We start from the raw sequence: 21,273 nt of genomic DNA, 5'->3' as shown, positions 1-21,273 counted from the left end.
CAAAGATGCAACATATCTGCATATATGTTGCACATTGATGATTGACAACTAACCATCCAACCAAATGCATTTGAGACTCATCCAAGCCAATCAGCACATTACAGGGGTAGGGACAGATGGAGTCAGACTGATAACGTTTTCCTTAAAGATAGAGGCCCAGCGGCCATTTTCCGTCCAGGATCACACTATACCTTTTACCTAACTATTCGCTATCCTTATTTCGTATTTTCATATTTCCAACGATATAGGCAGAAAAAGGAATGAGGTCCTGAGAGCAGAATTTAGGCAATAGATTAAAAAACAGGACCCACAAAGTAGTAATCTCTGGATTATTTTCGGTGCCACATGCTAGCTAGTACAGAAATAGGAGGTTAGTACAGATGAATGCATGGCTGGAGAGATGGTGCAGGATGGAGGGCTTCAGATTTCTGGGACACTGGGACCATTTTTAGGGATGGTGGGACCCGGACCGAAATGAGACCAGTGCTCTTGCAGTGAGGTTTACTAGTGCTATTGGGTTGGGTTTAAACTAACATAAAGGGACCTGGGATCCTCAGAGAAAGTTCAGCAGGGATAGATGCACAGCCAAAATTAGAGTAGACATCAAATGAGTCAGGAGAGCATAGAATGTCTAAACCAGTTAAGTCACCAGGGAGTTTGGCAAGATTGGATGGTATTTATTTTAATGCAGGGAGTGTCCCTTTAAGAAATGTTTTGTCTCACAAATGGCTTCAGTGATGTCATTGTGTGGGAGGAGCTGGGCTGTGGCTCTGGGTTTTACTTTTGTTTATGAGTTGGGAGCTGTTACGTGGCTCTGAGTTTTTTGTTTTCTTCTCACATTTGGCTGCTGTATTCAGACAGACAAGGGTCTTGACATCTCTCTCTCTCTGCATTTTAAAAGCTGTCTCCAGATTATGTGATAACTTAAAAGTGATAGCTGTTTTCTGGAAGGAATTCAAGGCTGCTGTTTTGAACAGGAAACAAGTACCTATACCAGGTCTTGAGGGCTGCGTGCTGGGCCACACCTTTGAAAAGGGGTTTCTGATTTATGGGATCTTGTTATCAAATTGGGACAGCTTAAAGAGGGAATTTATTCATGTTTATAAATAGAGCACTGTAGCTGTGTGGTGTATTTATGTTTGTAGTTGATAAAAATGCTGTGTTTGTTTCTAAAAATGTTAATTAAATTCGTAGAATAAACTTTGTTTTTGATTAAAAGTGCTTAAGTCCTCTGTTGAATAACACCTGAACGGCAGGTCCTTGTGCTCACCGCAACCAAATTTAATAAAACAGTTGTAGGTCAGGTGAACTTCATGATATACTTTGGAGTTTTCTAAACCCTGGCCCATAACACAAGGCAGATGAATTGAGGGCACAAATTAAAAGGTGGAGATATGATGTTACTCCGTCATTGAGACATGGTTGAGAGGGGCAGTATTGGCAGCTCAATATTCCAGATACAGAAATGTCAGGCGAGATAGAGGTGGTAAAATAGGAGGGGTTGTCGCAATTTTGATAAGGGAATCAATTACAGCAGTAAGGAGGGATTACATCTTAGAAGGCTCTTCAACCGAGGCCATATGGGTAGAACTTAAAAACCAAAATGGAGCAATCACATTTCTGGGAGTGTTCTCCAGGCTCCCAAACAGTCCAAGAGAAATAGAAGAGCAGATATGTTGGCAAGTTTCAGAGAAGTGCAAAAGTAAAAGGGTAATTATAGTGCGGGATTTCAATGTCCCCAATATTAACTAGGGGAAGTTTAGAGGGAGCTGAATTCTTAAAATGCATCCAGGAGAACTTATTAAGCCAGTACGTAGAGGGACCTACAAGTGAGGGGCAGTCCTGGACTTCATTTTCGGTGACGAAGCTGGGCAGGTGGTTGAAGTGTCAGTGGGGAAACATTTTGCAGACAGTGATCGTAACTTCATTAGATAAGTTTATTGTGGAAAAGGATAACGATGGGCCTGAGATCAAAGTTCTAAACTGGGGAAGTCAGATTTTAATAAGATCAGATATGATTTGGCCAGAGTGGACTGGGAACAAACACTTATTGGTAAATCGGTGAGAGAAAAGGGGGATGCATTCAAGAAGGAAGTAGGGAGAGTGCAGGGCCAACATGTTCCAATAAAGAAAAAGGGTGGGACCAACAAATCCAGTGAACCCTGGATGTCAATGGATATATACAGCATTGGATAAGGAGAAAACGGGAGACAAATGGCAGATATCAAAGGCTCAAAAACAGCAGAAGCATTAGAGGCGTATAGAATGTGCAAGAGGGAACTTAAAAAGGAAATGAGGAGAGCAAAAAGGGGACATGAAAGGATGCTGGCAGGTAAAATAAACAAAAATCCTAAATTATTTTACAAGTAGATCAAGGGTAAAATAATAACTAGGGAAAGCGTAGGGTCCATTCAGGACCACAATGGTACTTTGTGTGGGGAGCTGGAGGGTGTAGGTAGGGTTCTAAATTAATGCTTTGTGTCAGTGTTCACTGGTGAGAGGGACAGTTTGGGTATAGAAATCAGGGAGAAGGACTGAGATAAAATTAAAGAGCTTAACACAGACAGAGAGAAGGTAGTGAGTGATCTGGCAGACTTAAAGGTAGACAATCTCCAGGGCCAAATTAAATGTATCCAGGGCTGCTGAGTGAGGGCAAAGGAGGAAATAGCAGGGGTCAATGACCAGAGGGCAGTGATTTAAGGTGAGGACCATGAGGTTTAGAAGGGATGTAAGCAAAAACATTTTCACCCAGAAGGTGGTGGGAGTTTAGAATTCGCTGCCCGAAAGGGTGGTGGAGGCAGAGATCCTCATAACATTTAAGAAGTATTTAGATGTGCACTTTCAATTTCAGGGCATTCAAGGCTATGGACTAAGTGCTGGAAAATGGGATTAGAATAGTTAGGTGGTTGTTTTTCACCGACGCAGACACAATGTGCCGAAGGGCCTTTTTTGTGCTGTATGACTATGACACTCAAAGCCAAAACTGGCCAGCCCTGAAACCCATCTCCCACTTGTTTTCGCCTCACCTGCTCTTTGTCCTGTTAAAGCATTATCTTCACAATTTTGCTTGCAAGGATAGCAAGAACAAGATGCCTAACCCATGCACTCAACTTTAATATTCACCCACTAGACTGGCTGGAAAAGCTTCTTTTGCAGCTAAGCTAACTAGATGTTGGTGCCTGGTACATAATGGGCACAAACCTAAATAAATAAATATATGTGTGTAATATAGAACATAGAACAGTACAGCACAGAACAGGCCCTTCGGCCCTCGATGTTGTGCCGAGCAATGATCACCCTACTCAAACCCACGTATCCACCCTATACCCGTAACCCAACAACCCCCCCTTAACCTTACTTATTTAGGACACTACGGGCAATTTAGCGTGCCCAATCCACCTAACCTGCACATCTTTGGACTGTGGGAGGAAACCGGAGCACCCGGAGGAAACCCACGCACACACGGGGAGGACGTGCAGACTCCACACAGACAGTGACCCAGCCGGGAATCGAACCTGGGACCCTGGAGCTGTGAAGCATTTATGCTAACCACCATGCTACCGTGCTGCCCCGTGCTGTAATATATATATATATTACATATATGTATGCAAGTCAGTTTTTTTGATCTTTTCAAAATGGACAATTGCTGAGCTGACAAGACGGCACCAGCTGTTCTCACACTGGCTTCCAGCAGTTTCAAAGTTAACAAAGGAGAACTCAAATGACTGGAATGTAACACTCCTTGCCGAGCATAAACATTCCAGATCAGTCAACACAGTGTCTGTCGATCTGTCCAGCCAATTTCGAACAAAGACAACCCTTTGCAAGTCCTAATCTGTTTTAACATGATAGTTTCACAAGAGGTCCTCATTTAACAACCCAACACCAGTGTTACACAACCAACACTTGGGCTGTCTCACTCCTTTTATTATCCAGTCAATGGTCAATCACTGTTGGACCTCTAAAAGAAACTGCAGCTCCAGGCAAACAGCCTGTGCTGTCAACCATTTTACCATCAAGACGGTGGCAGCAGAAAGAACTCTGATCAACTGCCGGAACCTTGGAACACGTGCCTCCAGCCAACTCTGTTATATCTACCTTCTCCCATTGTGCAAGTCTTACTCTGGAAAGACTGATCACCCGACAATCAGTCAATCTCCCCTCAGAGCATTCTATTAAGACTTCAGATTCTGGACACACGTAAAACTCTAACTTATATTTTATGTTGCATGTGCCCTGAATCCTCTTCCTTTTTCCTTACCTCCCGCTTATTGTGAGAGTGTAAGAAGGGGTGGATGTTGCAAAGTCCTTCTCTTATGTAAAAATAAACCAATCCTTTTTATGTAATCTTGCCTTGAGTTTGCTGTGCAAGTTTGGAACAGTCGTGGTTTTAATGATGCAGGATAACCAACACCATTGATGTCAACTAACTTTACCAATAACACACTTCCAGAACATGAACACACAACTGTGATGAATGGAGCAAATTTGTGTCTGTTGCAGTAATGTTATTAAAAACGTAGGTTTAAGGTATCCAGATTATATGTCTGCAAAGCAGTGATTAAGGTGTTAACAGCCAGGCAGGCTGTGATGTCACTCATGGGAGGGGCTGGGTCCATTTTTTAAGTTTGGTTTTCAGCCCTGTCCTGTATCTGTTGTTTTTAGTTCCATTTTTAGAGTTCTGTTCTGGACTCTAAGGGAAGGTGGTGTGTTTCTCACACTGACTTCTGAAAGCTGCTCTCTGAGGACTTTGTGAATAAATCCGTAAGCCACTGAATGTTAACTTCATTAATAATTGACATTTGACCTGTATGTGGGGATTTTGCTTAATTGAAAAATTAAAAATTGATGGTACAGTAAGCTCAAAGACCTGTATTTTTGTAAGAACGGTTTAATTTAATTGAACAGCTGCTTTTTTCCTTGCATGTTAATGGGGTTAACCTTGTGTTAACAATAAAGTTTCTTTTAATACAAAGCTCTCTATCTGTCAGTGGAATCAGCCCTGGAGCAAAGTATGTTACAAATTGAAAAATTGAGGTCCTGTCCTGTTTCCGAATATAAATTGGGGTCTGGTCTGGGTATCGTAACACAACATTCGCTAACATGTGCTATTTGCCCTTCGATCTCCAGGTTAGGTGATCCATGTAATACAGAGCGTACCGCATTGCATTTTATACTAAAATCACAGAATTTACAGTGCAGGAGGCCATTCAGCCCATCGGGTCTGCACCAAAGGGCAGCACGGTGGCCTAGTGGTTAGCACAACCGCCTCACGGCGCTGAGGTCCCAGGTTCGATCCCGGCTCTGGGTCACTGTCCGTGTGGAGTTTGCACGTTCTCCCCGTGTCTGCGTGGGTTTCGCCCCCACAACCCAAAAATGTGCAGAGTAGGTGGATTGGCCACGCTAAATTGCCCCTTAATTGGAAAAAATAATTGGCTAATCTAAATTTTTTTTTAAAAAGAGTCTGCACCAGCTCTTGGAAAGAACGCCCTACTTAAGCCCACGCCTCCACCCTATACTCGTAACCCAGTAACCCCACCCAATCTTTTTGGACACTAAGGACAATTTAGAGTAGCCAATCCACCTGACATGCACATCTTTGGACTGTGGGAGGAAACCGGAGCACCCGGAGGAAACCCACGCAGACACGGGGAGAAAGTGCAAACTCTTGATGATTCTGGAAAAGAGCGAAAGTAACAGGGTAGTTGTTATGGGAGACTTTAACTTTCCTAATATTGACTGGAAAAGATATAGTTCGAGTACATTGGATGGGTCGTTCTTTGTACAATGTGTGCAGGAGGGTTTTCTGACACAATATGTTGACAGGCCAACAAGAGGTGAGGCCACTTTGGATTTGGTTTTGGGTAATGAACCAGGCCAGGTGTTAGATCTGGAGGTAGGTGAACACTTTGGAGACAGTGACCACAATTCGGTGACCTTTACGTTAGTGATGGAAAGGGATAAGTATACCCCGCAGGGCAAGAGTTATAGCTGGGGGAAGGGCAATTATGATGCCATTAGACATGACTTAGGATGTGTTGGTTGGAGAAGTAGGCTGCAAGGGTTGGGCACACTGGATATGTGGAGCTTGTTCAAGGAACAGCTATTGCATGTTCTTGATAAGTACGTACCAGTCAGGCAGGGAGGAAGGGGTCGAGCGAGGGAACCGTGGTTTACCAAAGAAGTGGAATCTCTTGTTAAGAGGAAGAAGGAGGCCTATGTGAAGATGAGGCGTGAAGTTTCAGTTGGGACGCTTGATAGTTACAAGGAAGCGAGGAAGGATCTAAAGAGAGAGCTGAGACGAGCAAGGAGGGGACATGAGAAGTCTTTGGCAGGTAGGATCAAGGAAAACCCAAAAGCTTTCTATAGGTATGTCAGGAATAAAAGAATGACTAGGGTAAGAGTAGGGCCAGTCAAGGACAGTGGTGGGAAGTTGTGTGTGGAGGCTGAGGAGATAAGCGAGATACTAAATGAATACTTTTCGTCAGTATTCACTCAAGAAAAAGATAATATTGTGGAGGAGAATGCTGAGACCCAGGCTATTAGAATAGATGGCATTGAGGTGCGTAGGGAAGAAGTGTTGGCAATTCTGGACAAGGTGAAAATAGATAAGTCCCCGGGGCCGGATGGGATTTATCCTAGGATTCTCTGGGAAGCCAGGGAAGAGATTGCTGAGCCTTTGGCTTTGATTTTTAGGTCATCATTGGCTACAGGAATAGTGCCAGAGGACTGGAGGATAGCAAATGTGGTCCCTTTGTTCAAGAAGGGGAGTAGAGATAACCCCGGTAACTATAGGCCGGTGAGCCTAACGTCTGTGGTGGGTAAAGTCTTGGAGAGGATTATAAAAGATACGATTTATAATCATCTAGATAGGAATAATATGATTAGGGATAGTCAGCATGGTTTTGTGAAGGGTAGGTCATGCCTCACAAACCTTATCGAGTTCTTTGAGAAGGTGACTGAACAGGTAGACGAGGGTAGAGCAGTTGATGTGGTGTATATGGATTTCAGTAAAGCGTTTGATAAGGTTCCCCACGGTCGGCTATTGCAGAAAATACGGAGGCTGGGGATTGAGGGTGATTTAGAGATGTGGATCAGAAATTGGCTAGTTGAAAGAAGACAGAGAGTGGTAGTTGATGGGAAATGTTCAGAATGGAGTTCAGTTACGAGTGGCGTACCACAAGGATCTGTTCTGGGGCCGTTGCTGTTTGTCATTTTTATAAATGACCTAGAGGAGGGCGCAGAAGGATGGGTGAGTAAATTTGCAGACGACACTAAAGTCGGTGGAGTTGTAGACAGTGCGGAAGGATGTTGCAGGTTACAGAGGGACATAGATAAGCTGCAGAGCTGGGCTGAGAGGTGGCAAATGGAGTTTAATGTGGAGAAGTGTGAGGTGATTCACTTTGGAAAGAATAACAGGAATGCGGAATATTTGGCTAATGGTAAAATTCTTGGTAGTGTGGATGAGCAGAGGGATCTCGGTGTCCATGTACATAGATCCCTGAAAGTTGCCACCCAGGTTGATAGGGTTGTGAAGAAGGCCTATGGTGTGTTGGCCTTTATTGGTAGAGGGATTGAGTTCCGGAGCCATGAGGTCATGATGCAGCTGTACCAAACTCTGGTACGGCCGCATTTGGAGTATTGCGTACAGTTCTGGTCGCCTCATTATAGGAAGGACGTGGAAGCTTTGGAACGGGTGCAGAGGAGATTTACCAGGATGTTGCCTGGTATGGAGGGAAAATCTTATGAAGAAAGGCTGATGGACTTGAGGTTGTTTTCGTTAGAGAGAAGAAGGTTAAGAGGTGACTTAATAGAGGCATACAAAATGATCAGAGGGTTAGATAGGGTGGACAGCGAGAGCCTTCTCCCGCGGATGGAGGTGGCTAGCACGAGGGGACATAGACTTAAATTGAGGGGTAATAGATATAGGACAGAGGTCAGAGGTGGGTTTTTTACGCAAAGAGTGGTGAGGCCGTGGAATGCCCTACCTGCAACAGTAGTGAACTCGCCAACATTGAGGGCATTTAAAAATTTATTGGATAAGCATATGGATGATAAGGGCATAGTGTAGGTTAGATGGCCTTTAGTTTTTTTTTTCCATGTCGGTGCAACATCGAGGGCCGAAGGGCCTGTACTGCGCTGTATCGTTCTATGTTCTATGTTCTATGTTCCACACAGAGTGATCCAAGCCAGGAATCGAACCTGGGACCCTGGTACTGTGAAGCAACTGTGCTAACCACTGTGCTACCAGGCTGCCCCACAATCACCCTATTATCCATGACAGAGTTGGGGAACATATGCCATTGTTTATAAAGGGGGGAAATCAAAATAAAGAAACCCCTTTCTGTTTATGGATCGGTAGTGAGCAGGGAAATTAGGGCAGTTTAAATTGCCCCCCCCCCACTCCTGTCTGTAAGAATAAGTTAAAACAGATAACGACATAAAAGCTCATGTAATATTTTTCCAGGAATATTGAACTTAAGACACAACATAAGGGGACATGATTTTAAGGTGATTGGAGGAAGGTAGAGGGGAGATATCAGAGGTAGGTTCTTTGTACGGAGTGTGGTGGCTGCATGGAATGCACTGCCAGCAGAGGTGGTGGAGTCAGAGTCATTAGGGACATTTAAGCGACTCTTGGACAGGCACATGGACAGCAGTAAATTGAAGGGGTGTAGGTTAGGTTGATCTTGGATAAATGGTCAGCACAACATCGTGGGCCAAAGGGCCTGTACTGTTCCATGTTCTATTAGCAGCCTGATAGAGTTGCTGGTAGATACATCAAGGCTGCAAACAAAAGGGGCTGGTTTAGCTCACTCGGCTAAATCGCTGGCTTTTAAAGCAGACCAAGCAGGCCAGCAGCACGGTTCGATTCCCGGACCAGCCTCCCTGGACAGGTGCCGGAATGTGGCGACTAGGGGCTTTTCACAGTAACTTCATTGAAGCCTACTCGTGACAATAAGCGATTTTCATTTTCATTTTCAAATGAATGCTTGTTTAAGTGCGATGAAATGACCATTTAGAATCTGTAGTGTGGCACCATGTATCTGTGTATCGAGGAGATTAATAATTGAACAGGGCCAATAGTAAGCAGTGCAGCACAACACCACCATCTGGTGGTTTAGTATCAATACTATCATTATGAAACATTACAATTTAAACACCAGCTCGAATGATTCTGACACAATGTCGGTGACATTGAACAGGCAAAGGGATCATCTTCCCCCAGTTACAAACTGCAAGGAGCTAATGAAGAGCCAGCTTTATAATGAGTACTGTGCACTTGACAAAACAGAGCCTGGGAAAGAGAAGGCAGCTTCAAAGATAAATACTTCAGCTGTTATTAAGGATCAAACAATAAAGGATAATATATGTCTTAGATAAGGAGGTCAGGAGAAGAAACAAACATTCACATTGGCTGGAACTATACCTTGATTCCATTCTGCTGCTGTTGATTGCCGTGCGACGTTTGCTTCCATGGCGCTGGAGAGTTCACCAATGAGCAGCTTGAAGAGTTTTACTAGCAGAGGAATGTTGGTCCAACGCTCTGGATCTGCTCAAATAAAACAAATCAGATCATGACCAGAAAATTCACCTCAGGCCAAGAAAGATTGGGAATGTAAATTAGGCATTGCATAGTACAGCGTAACTGTTCAGAAACAACCGGAATATTTACCAAAAGGGTAGTAGCCCCAACAACCCCATCACTTAATCAAATATAAAATCTTAAAATTCACCTTTTGGCAATCCCTTGTCGACAGATCTTAGAACCATACAGAATATAGGAGGCTGCATTCAACCCACTGTATCTGCCGGCTCCCACTGCCTTGCTCTTTCTCCAAAGCCCAACAATATTTTCCTCTTCAAGTATCTATTCTTTTAAAAGTTATTCAATTTTCAAGTTGCCTCTTTTCTCCACTAAATCGGTTTCTCCTGGTTACAAAGTAGTATTCACAGCACAGACTCAGCAGCTCCCAGCTAGTGCCTGTGCTGTGCTTCCCAAACACAGCACCCAAACTTCACTCTCCTATTTACGCTCATCGTGATCCAAAATATTGAACACCTCCAGCAAATCTCCTTGTAATCTTCTCTTTTCCAAAGTGAACACATTTATTTTCTCAATCCTACTCATTGGTTACAACATTTGAGTTTCAAGTCATCTGCAAACGTTTTCGTCCTACATACTGAAATTCAGGTCATTAATGCATATCAAAAGGAACAGTGGTCCTAATGCGGAGTCGTGGTATAGCTCCCACAGTCCGTAAAACATCGTCACTTCCCAGCTTTCCGTCCCAAAGCCAATTTCTAATCTTCACTGTCTCTAATCATATGGACTTCAATCTTGCTAAAAGGTCTATTATGTTATACTTTATCAAATGCCTTTTTCAAGTTCGTCAACACATCAACTGCACTGCCCAAATCTCATCCTCTCCTTTAATTCAATAAAAAAAAAACCTCAGTCAAGCTAGTCAAATGCTATTTGCTTATAACCTGGTTTTCACTTCTTCACCCCTATTTTTTCAATACATTCATTCAGCCCTGTAAACTCTTTTGAATGCACCACACTCCATTGTCTGCCACTTCTGACAGATGACCACCTTTTACTGTTCTTCCGCACTCACTGCAACTCCAGGGGAGCACGCCTAGAACAAGAGCTCCAGGTAATTCTCAGCTTCACAAGTATCCTAGTAACTCCAGCTGCTCCTCAAACACAAAGTTTAAGCATCTGGATCCATTGTTATTCACATGAAGTGTCCTGGAGTTCCAACACGCTGAGGAACTGCAAGAAACTTATCTCAGCTGATACATCGTTTTCGTAAAAGTACATTTGTGCATATACCTATCGAGATTTATTTTCAAGTTTTGTAGCCCTCGCTCGTATTTTACTTTATTATGCAAACCAGGTTTTTATTTAATGGAATTTAGATCGCTTTAATGTTAACTCCTCCTACTTAATTTTAATCCCTTTGACCTGTTTAATTACTGATTATTTATATACTTAGTTAGTGCTACCCTTTCACAACTGTCAACTCGCACAGTGGTTAGAATGCTGCCTCTCAGTGGCAGGGACCAAAATTCAATTCCGGCCTTGGGTGACTGTGTGGAGCTTGCGCGAGTTTCATCCGGTCGCTCCGGTTTACTCCCAGTCCAATTATGTGCAGGTTAGGTGCATTGGCCGTGCTAAATTGACCCTTAGTATTCAAAAGTTAGGTGGGGTGATTTTTCAGACGGTCGGTGCAGACCTGATGGGCCGAAAGGCCTCCTTTTACACTGTAGGGATTCTATGAAATGTTCTGCTCTTTTTTTGCCACAACAAAATATTATTCTGAATTCTCTTCACATGCTCCTTCGCGGACGACACACAGTTTATACTGAGTTTATAATCTGGTTTGAGTAAAATCAAATTAACTTGTGATGTTGCGACTAGTGTTCAATTTGCTTTTAAACAGAGGAGTTGGGACCTTTTAAAGAGGTTGGTAAATTCTGCACATGAAAGTTTGGAGTTGAAGTTTGAAATTCTTACTTTTTGCTGCCTTGGAGCGAGTGCGTATTCCCTCATCAGCATTGAATATTTCCTCCCCTTTCACCATGATATCCCGCAGCCTCTTGTCATCTGTGTTAATGCCATGTTGTAAGAGTTTACACATTGCTACCGTACTGTGGAGTTAACACAATCTGGTTAACGACCTGTCCTGAAAAACTCATTGCATCCTTTTTACAATAACGTTACAGAGCCACACATACTAAAGGGGCCTTTTAAAAACAAATTTCCCTGATTTTGGAGGTTAGGGAAATACTGGGAAGTGGAACATTCTCTTTTTTATTGTATACCTTTTTTTATTTGAGTTTTATCACTTTTTTTAAACCAACTAACATAACAAAATGATCAATACACAACTGGTACAGTACAGAATAAAGAATCCAATTCTAAGACCATGTCAAATCTCCTCCCTGGCTCTTTAATTACACCAGATAAATAGGATTGAATATTAACACAGGTCCAAACGCAGCGCATATAATCATTCTAGACAATGATGCACAAAGACACCCAGGTCCCGCTGCACATTCCCCTCTCCCAATTTACAACCATTCAGGTAGTAATCTGCCTTCCTGTTTTTGCTTCCAAAATGAATAACCTCATACTTATCCAAATTATACTGCATCTGCCATTGGTTTGCCCGCTCGCTCAACCTGTCCAGATCTTGCTGCAGGATCCCTGCATCCTCGTCACAATTCATCCCCCCATTGGTGGTATCTGCAAACTTTGAGATGTTACATTTTGTTCCCTCATCCAATCATTAATATATATTCTGAACAGCTGGGGTCTCAGCACAGATCCCTGTGATAACCCATTGGTTACTGCTTGCCAATTTGAAACGGACTTGTATTAATCCCTACTCTTTGTTTCCTCTCTGCCAATCAGTTTTCTATCCACCTCAATACATTTCCCCCAATCCCATGCGCTTCAATCTTGCACAATAATCTCTTATGCGGGACTTTGTCAAACGCCTTCTGAAAGTCCAAATATACCACATCGACTGGCTCCCCTTGTCGGCTGCACTGGTTACCTCTTCAAAGAATTCCAACAGATTTGTCAAGCATGATTTCCCCTTCATAAATCCATGCTAACTCTGACTGATCCTGCCACTGCTTTCTAAATGTTCCGCTATAAAGTCCTTGATGATGGATTCAAGCATTTTCCCCACTACCAATGTTAGGCTTACTGGTCTATAATTCTCTGCTTTCTCTCTACCGCCCTTTTTGAATATCGGAGTGACGTGAGCTACCCTCCAATCTGCAGGGACTGTTCCAGGATCCCAGATAATGACCACCAATGCATCCACTATTTCCAGAGCCACCTCAAGCACTATGGAATGCAGATTCTCAGGCCCTGGGGATTTATCCGCCTTCAATCCCATCAGTTTTCCCAGCACCATTTCTCTACTAATGTTGATCTCCCCCAGTTCTTCCCTCTCACTAAACCTTTCATTCTCCAACATTTCTGGGATCTGATTTGTGTCCTCATTTCTGAAGACAAACCAAAGTATGTATTTTGTTGCTCAGACATTTATTTTCCCTTATTATGCATTCCCCTGTTTCTGTCTGTAGTGGGCCTACATTTTTCTTTACCAATCTTTCTCTTCACATATCTGTAGAAACTCTTGGTGTCAATCTTTATGTTCCCTGCAAGCTTCCTTTCGTACTGTACTTTCCCCTTCTTAATCAATCCCTTCGTCCTTTGCTGAATTCTAAACTGCCCCCAATCCTCAGACCTATTATTTTTCTTGGCCAATCTGTATGCTTCTTCCTTGGATCGGATACTATTTCTAATTTCCTTTGTAAGCCGTGGATTGGCCCTCTTCTCCCCTTTGCTTTTGTGCCAGACAGGAATGAACAGTTGCTGTAGTTCCTCCAGACGTTCCTTGAATGTTTACCATTGTCTATCAAGTCAACCCTTTAAGTAACTCTCCCCAATCTATCAAGGCCAACTCACGCCTCATCGTCCCTTTATTAAGATTCAGCACCCTAGTCTCCGAATCAACGACTTCACTCTCCACCTTGATAAAAAATTCTATCATGTTATGGTCGCTCATCCCCAAGGGGTCTCGTACAGCCAGACTGGCAATGATTCCCTTCTCATTACATAGTACCCAGTCTAAGATGGCCTGCTCTCCAGTTGGTTCCTCCACATATTGGTCAAGAAAATCATCCCGCATACACTATAGAAATTCCTCCTTTACGACATTGTGGCTAATTTCATTTGCCCAATCTATGTGAAGATTAAAATTACCCATGATCACCGATATTGCCTGATGACATGCATCCCTAATTTCTTGTTTAATGCCATTCCCAACTTCACCAGTGCAGTTTGGGGTCTATATATGACACTCACTGATGTTTTTTGCCCCTTGGTATTTCTCAACTCTACCCATAAGATTCCACATTGTCAGAGCTAATATCCTTTCTCACTATTGTGTTAATTTCCTTTTTAAAAAAAAATAAATTTAGATTACCCAATTATTTTTTCCAATTAAGGGGCAATTTAGCATGGCCAATCCACCTACTCCGCACATTTTTTTGGATTGTGTGGGCGGGTTCCGCGCAGACACGGGGATAATGTGCAAACTCCACACGGACAGTGACCCAGAGCCGGGATCGAACCTAGGACCTCAGCGCCGTGAGGCAGCTGTGCTAACCAGTAGGCCACCGTGCTGCCCTTAATTTCCTCTTTAACCAGCAGTGCCATGCCACCACCTTTTCTTTTATGCCTGTCCTTCCTAAGTACTGAGAACCCTTGGACATTAAGTTCCCATCCCTGTTCACCCTGCAGCCATGTCTCTGTAATCCCAATTATATCACACCCATTTATATCTATTTGCACGATTAGTTCATCCACTTTATTGCAAATGCTCCATGCATTAAGGCACAGAGCCTTTAAGTTTGTCTTTCTCCCAATATTTTTCTGCCCTGTTTGAATTTTGTCCTTGGTTTCTCCACCAATCACTTTTCTACCTTTTGCTTTTGTCCTTGCTCCCTCTTTCTCCGACTCCTTGCATAGGTTCCCATCCCCCTGGCATATTAATTTAAACCCTCCCCAACCGCTCTAGCAAATAGCTCTCCCAGTTCCAGTCCTGTCCAGGTGTAACCCGCCCAGTTTGTACAGGTCCCACCTCCTCCAGAACCGGTCCCAATGCCCCAGGAATCTGAAACCCTCCCCCTGACACCATCTCTTCAGCCACGTATTCATCCTATATATCCTGTCACTTCTACTCTGACTAGCACATGGCACCGGTAGTAATCCTGAGATCACTACCTTTGAGGTCCGATTTCTTAACTTCCTACCTAGCTCCCTGTATTCTGCCTTTAGGACCTCATCCCTTTTTTTACCTATGTCGTTTGTACCGATGTGTACCACGACCACTGGCTGTTCACCATCCCCTTCCAGAACGTCCTGTACCCGCTCCAAGAAATCCTTGACCGTAGCACCAGGGAGACAACATACCATCCTGGAGTCTCGTTTGCGGCCACAGAAACGCCTGTCTATTCTCCTTACAATTGAATCCCCTATAACTATTGCACTGTCACACTTATTACTCATCCTCTCTGCAGAACCAACCGTGGTGCCATGAGTTTGGCTGTTGCTGTTGTCCCCCCCGAGAGGCCATTCCCCTCAACAGTATCCAATATGTTCTGCAGGGGAATGGCCACAGGAGTTTCCTGCACTACCTGCCTCACTCTCTTGCTCTGTCTGGTGATCACCCATTCCCTTCCTGCCTACGGAGTCTGAGCCTGCGGTGTGACCATCTCTCTATACGTGCTATAATACTCTCCGACTCGTGGATGCTCCACAGTGTCTCCAGCCGCCGCTCCAGCTCTGAAACTCAAGCTTCCAGGAGCTGTAACTGGAGACACTTCCAGCAGAGGGCAGCAGAGCGGAGCTACTGATTGCCTGTTGCGGGGAGATTTGCACACGTGCAGTGCGGTCAGCCTAATTTGAAGATGTACCTGCGAAAGAGACCCGAGGAGTTCGAGTGCAAGCAAGCATCCAGCAGAGCGGAGCTACTGATTGCCTGTTCCGGGGAGATTTGCATACGTGCAGTGCGGTCAGCCTAATTTGAAGGTGGTTTGTGAAGGGGCTGTTGTCAAGTGACAATTAAACCCGAAACACTTCCTCAGTGTTTCCCTCCCTACCCCCTCCAACCAAAAAAAAACAACCGTGGTTGTCGGGAAGGTAAGTTTATCTCTTTAAAAACTTACCTTGAAGGGTGACATCACAGCAAAGCAGTGACCTGATTGGCTGGCAAGGAAAGTGCTCCAATTAGCAGTTGCTGGGAGAAATTTAACTCTTCGTGTGTTGGTGAGTATTGTGATTGGTAAGTAAAATCTTTATTCATTTCACTTAATAATTATTTGATACTATATTTGTAATCAGTTAAGGTAAAGGGTAAAAATGGCAGGAGATCCCAGGCCCGTGTTATGCTCCTCGTGCGCAATGTGGGAGTTCAGGGACGCGGCCGATGCCCCTGACTTCTTCATGTGCCAGAAGTGTGTCCAGCTACAGCTCCTGTTAGACCGCATGACGGCTCTGGAGCTGCGGATGGACTCACTTTGGAGCATCCGCGATGCTGAGGAGGTCGTGGATAGCACGTTCAGTGAGTTGGTCACACCGCAGATTAGGATTGGTGATGGAGACAGGGAATGGGTGACCAAAAGGCAGAGAAAGAGCAGGAAGGCAGTGCAGGTGTCCCCTGCGGTCATCTCCCTCCAAAACAGGTATACCGTTTTGGATACTGTTGGGGGAGATGACTCACCAGGGGAAGGCAGTAGTAGCCAGGCTCATGGCACCATGGCTAGCTCTGCTGCACAGAAGGGCGGGAAAAAGACTGGCAGGGCTATAGTCAAAGGGGATTCAATTGTAAGGGGAGTAGACAGGCGTTTCTGTGGACGAAAACGAGACTCCCGAATGGTATGTTGCCTCCCGGGTGCTCGGGTCAGGGATGTCTCCGATCGGCTGTAGGACATACTGAAGGGGGAGGGTGAACAGCCAGTTGTCGTGGTGCATATAGGCACCAACGATATAGGTAAAAAAAGGATGAGGTCCTACAATCAGAATTTAGGGAGTTAGGAGATAAGTTAAAAAGTAGGACTTCAAAGGTAGTAATCTCAGGATTGCTACCAGTGCCACGGGACAGTCAGAGTAGAAATTCAAGAATAGTCAGAATGAATACGTGGCTTGAGAGATGGTGCAGGAGGGAGGGGTTCAGATTTTTGGGACATTGGAAACGGTTCTGGGGGCGGTGGGACCATTACAAACCGGATGGTCTACACCTGGGCAGGACTGGAACCAATGTCCTAGGGGGTGCTTTTGCTAACACTGTTGGGGAGGTTTTAAACTAATGTGGCAGGGGGATGGGAACCAGATTAGGAAGTTAGAGGTCAGTAAAGAAGCAGCAACTAAAGCCAGTAAGGTACGAGACAATAAACTCAATGTGACTAAGGGGAAGAGTAGACAGGGAAGAGATGATGAACGCAAAGGAGGTCTGAGGTGCATTTGTTTTAATGCGAGAAGTGTAGCAGGTAAGGCAGATGAACTTAGGGCTTGGATCAGTACCTGGGAATATGATGCTATTGGTATTACTGAGACTTGGTTGAGGGAAGGGCAGGACTGGCAACTGAATATCCCAGGGGATAGATGCTTCAGGAGGGATAGAGAGGGAGGTAGAAGGGGTGGAGTTGCATTACTCGTCAGAGATGATATCACAGCTGTGATTAAGGAGGGCGCGATGGAGGATTCGAGCACTGAGGCAATATGGGTGGAGCTGAGATATAGGAAGGGTGCAGTAACATTGTTGGGACTTTACTACAGGCCTCCCAAATGTGAGCATGAAGTAGAGGTACAAATATGCAGACAGATTATAGAAAAATGTAGGTACAATAAAGTGGTTGTGATGGGAGATTTTAACTTCCCCAACATTGAATGGGATTCGTGTAGTGTTGGAGGCGTAGATGGAGCAGAGTTTGTAAGGAGCATCCAGGAGAGTTTTTTAGAGCAGTATGTAAATAGTCCAACGCGGGAAGGGGCCATACTGGACCTGGTATTGGGGAATGATACCGGCCAGGTGGTTGATGTTTCAGTCGGTGATTACTTTGGGAATAGCGATCACAATTCCGTAAGTTTTAGAATACTGATGGACAAGGACAAGAGGGGTCCGAAAGGAAGAGTACTAAATTGAGGAAAGGCAGAGTATAACAAAATTCGGCAGGAGCTAGGGAATGTGGAAGTCTTTTAAGGAAAGGTTGATTAGAGTGCAGGACAGACATGTTCCTGTAAAAATGAAAGATAGAAATGGCAAGATTAGGGAACCATGGACGGGTGAAATTGTGAGACTATCTAAGATGAAAAAGGAAGCATACATAGGATCGAGGCAACTCAAAACTGATGAAGCTTTGGAGGATTATCGGGAAAGTAGGACGAATCTGAAACGCGCAATAAAGAGGGCTAAAAGGGGTCATGAAATATCTTTGGCTAACGGAGTTAAGGAAAATCCCAAAGCATTTTATTCGTATGTAAGGAGCAAGAGGGTAACTAGAGAAAGGATTGGCCCACTTAAAGACAAAAGAGGGAATTTATGCGTGGACTCAAAGGAAATGGGTGAGATTCTTAATGAGTACTTTGCATCGGTATTCACAAAGGAGAGGGACAAGATGGATGTTGAGACTAGGGATGGATGTTTAAATACTCTCGGTCAAATTGTCATACGGAAGGGGGAAGTTTTGGGTATTCTGAAAGACATTAAGGTGGACAAGTCCCCAGGACCGGATGGGATCTATCCCAGGTTACTGAGGGAAGCGAGGGTCGAAATAGCTGGGGCCTTAACAGATATCTTTTCAGCATCCTTGAGCACGGGTGAGGTCCCGGAGGACTGGAGAATTGCTAATGTTGTCCCTTTGTTTAAGAAGGGTAGCAGGGATAATCCAGGGAATTATAGACCTGTGAGCGTGACGTTAGTGGTAGGCAAACTGTTGGAGAAGATACTGAGGGATAGGATCTATTCACATCTGTTAGAAAATAGACTTATCAGTGATAGGCAGCATGGTTTTGTGCAGGGAAGGTCATGTCTAACAAACCTAATAGAATTCTTTGAGGAAGTGACAAAGTTAATTGATGAGGGAAGGGCTGTAGGTGTCGTATACATGGACTTTAGTAAGGCGTTTGATAAGGTTTTCCATGGCAGGTTGGTGGAAAAAGTGAAGTCGTATGGGGTTCAGGGTGTACTAGCTAGATGGATAAAGAACTGGCTGGGCACCAGGAGACAGAGAGTAGTGGTGGAAGGGAGTGTCTCAAAATGGAGAAGGGTGACTAGTGGTGTTCCACAGGGATCCGTGCTCGGACCACTGATGTTTGTGATCTACATAAATGACCTGGAGGAAGGTATAGGTGGTCTGATTAGCAAGTTTGCAGATGATACTAAGATTGGTGGAGTTGCAGATAGCAAGGAGGACTGTCAGAGAATACAACAAAATATAGATAGATTGGAGAGTTGGGCAGAGAAATGGCAGATGGAGTTCAATCTAGGCAAATGCGAGGTGATGCATTTTGGAAGATCAAATTCAAGAGCGGACTGTATGGTCAATGGAAGGGTCTTGGGGAAAATTGATGTGCAGAGAGATCTGGGAGTTCAGGTCCAGTGTACCCTGAAGGTTGCAATGCAGGTTGATAGAGTGGTCAAGAAGGCATACAGCATGCTTGCCTTCATCGGACGGAGTATTGAGTACAAGAGTTGGCAAGTCATGTTACAGTTGTATAGGACTTTGGTTCGGCCACATTTGGAATACTGCGTGCAGTTCTGGTCGCCACATTACTAGAAGGATGTGGATGCCTTGGAGAGGGTGCAGAGGAGGTTCACCAGGATGTTGCCTGGTATGGAGGGTGCTAGCTATGAAGAAAGGTTGAGTAGATTAGGATTGTTTTCGTTGGAAAGATGGAGGTTGAGGGGGGAACCTGATTGAGGTCTACAAAATTATGAGAGGTATGGACAGGGTGGATAGCAACAAGCTTTTTCCAAGAGTGGGGGTGTCAGTTACAAGGGGTCACGATTTCAAGGTGAGAGGGGGAAAGTTTCAGGGAGATGTGCGTGGAAAGTTTTTTACGCAGAGGTTGGTGGGTGCCTGGAACGCTTTACCAGCGGAGGTGGTAGAGGCGGGCACGATAGCATCATTTAAGACGCATCTAGACAGGTATATGAATGGGGGGGAACAGAGGGAAGTAGACCTTGGAAAATAGGAGACAGGTTTAGATAAAGGATCTGGATCGGCGCAGGCTGGGAGGGCCGAAGGGCCTGTTCCTGTGCTGTAATTTTCTTTGTTCTTTGTACACACATGCTGACCCTGGGGACTGGAACTGTCCCCAGCCTGCTACATGGAGCTGTCCTGCCATGATTTATTCCTTGAAATTAAACCTTTCCATTCTAATATTTGGGACCCCCAGACCTCTCTTGGAACCTAGAAGCTGCAGCTTGGTGAATTTTAGACAAGGCTTCTTTAAATTCCAATTAAATGAACTGACCACTCCATCAATCTCTTTTAAGACTCTAACAGATAATAGGATTGGTACCATCTGCAAAGATTCCAGCAATCTAGGCAACATTCATCTTAATCAAAGCAATCCGACCCAATCACGATACCGGCAGAGGATCAATGAGCCAAGTCCCATCTTATAGATGCAATTAGCCCCACATAGTTGTTTGAAAAATGGGGCAATTTAAACACCCAGATGAATGAACCCCAATGGAGATCATCTAAATGACAAAGGAAAACTAGCAAGGTGGGGTGTTTTACCCCTCAACTCTTCCACCAGCATAGCTTCTTACTTTGTAAAATTAATCTATGAATCGGAGAAGGCGCTAAATCTATTCACCACGTCAATGATACGGCATGGACAAGCTGGGCCAAAGGGCCTGTTTCCATGCTGTAAACATCTATGACTGAACATCCAGCTTTAACACAAACAGAAGCACATCATCAGCATAAAGCATGATCTTATGCTGCTCCATTCCACCCTGTTAAAAGCATTCTTTGCATCCAAGGAGATACGGGGAAGCAGTGGTATTGTTACTGGACGAGTAAACCAGAGACCCAGAGTAATGCTCTGGGAACACAGGTTCCAATCCCACCACTGCAAATTCTGAAATTTGAATTCAATAAGACAAAATTTGGAATTAAAATTCTAATGATGACCATGAAACCCATCTGGTTCACTAATGTGCTTAAGGACTGCCGTCCTTACCAGGTCTGGCGTCCATGTGACTCCAAACCCACAGCAATGTGGTTGACTCTTAACTGCCCCTTCAAAGGCAATTAAGGATGGGTAATAAATGCTGGCACAGCCTGCGTCACCTGCGTTCCAAAAAAACCCTAAAACTAACCAATCCAACGACCACTTAGGGAAAATATGGATCACATTCTGACATTATTGATAGAAAAACAACCTTTTACCAGTTTGGCAGCCCTGGTTACGATGCCCCTGCCGCTCCCACCGGCACGGCACTCCACCAGCCCCATAGTGGTGGCAACTTGCGGATCTGGGGCCAATGGAGAAGGCACGTGGGGGAATGGGAGCATCGGTTTGGTCCCCAATTTGCGACAATCACCGGTTTGCCCCGGGGAATATGGCCGGTAGGTTCCGAGCATGGCGGAGGGCTGGTATTGAGAGGATGGGGGATTTGTTCTTGGAAGGGAGCTTCCCGAGCATGAGGGCGTTCGAGGAGAAAT

The 21,273-nt window shown here is 44.5% G+C and overlaps 1 protein-coding gene across 3 annotated transcripts in view; it reads right to left on the bottom strand.

The window, feature by feature from the left end:
• Nucleotides 1-21,273, bottom strand: part of ipo9 (importin 9) — a 210,315-nt gene that overhangs the window by 37,529 nt on the left and 151,513 nt on the right. For 2 of the 3 annotated variants that reach the window (XM_038819399.1, XM_038819400.1), the window contains 2 exons: nucleotides 11,525-11,658; nucleotides 9,431-9,553 (listed from right to left, as the gene is read on the bottom strand). In XM_038819399.1, the coding sequence (XP_038675327.1) occupies nucleotides 9,431-9,553; nucleotides 11,525-11,658 (257 nt within the window). The remainder of the gene's footprint in view (nucleotides 1-9,430; nucleotides 9,554-11,524; nucleotides 11,659-21,273) is intronic. The other variant, XR_005463359.1, reaches the window with a different exon arrangement.

The sequence above is a fragment of the Scyliorhinus canicula genome, chromosome 15 (assembly GCF_902713615.1).
Source record: "Scyliorhinus canicula chromosome 15, sScyCan1.1, whole genome shotgun sequence".
Taxonomy (NCBI): Eukaryota; Metazoa; Chordata; class Chondrichthyes; order Carcharhiniformes; family Scyliorhinidae; genus Scyliorhinus; species Scyliorhinus canicula.
Note: the sequence above shows the minus strand (reverse complement) of the source record. Positions and strands in the feature narration are given on the sequence as shown.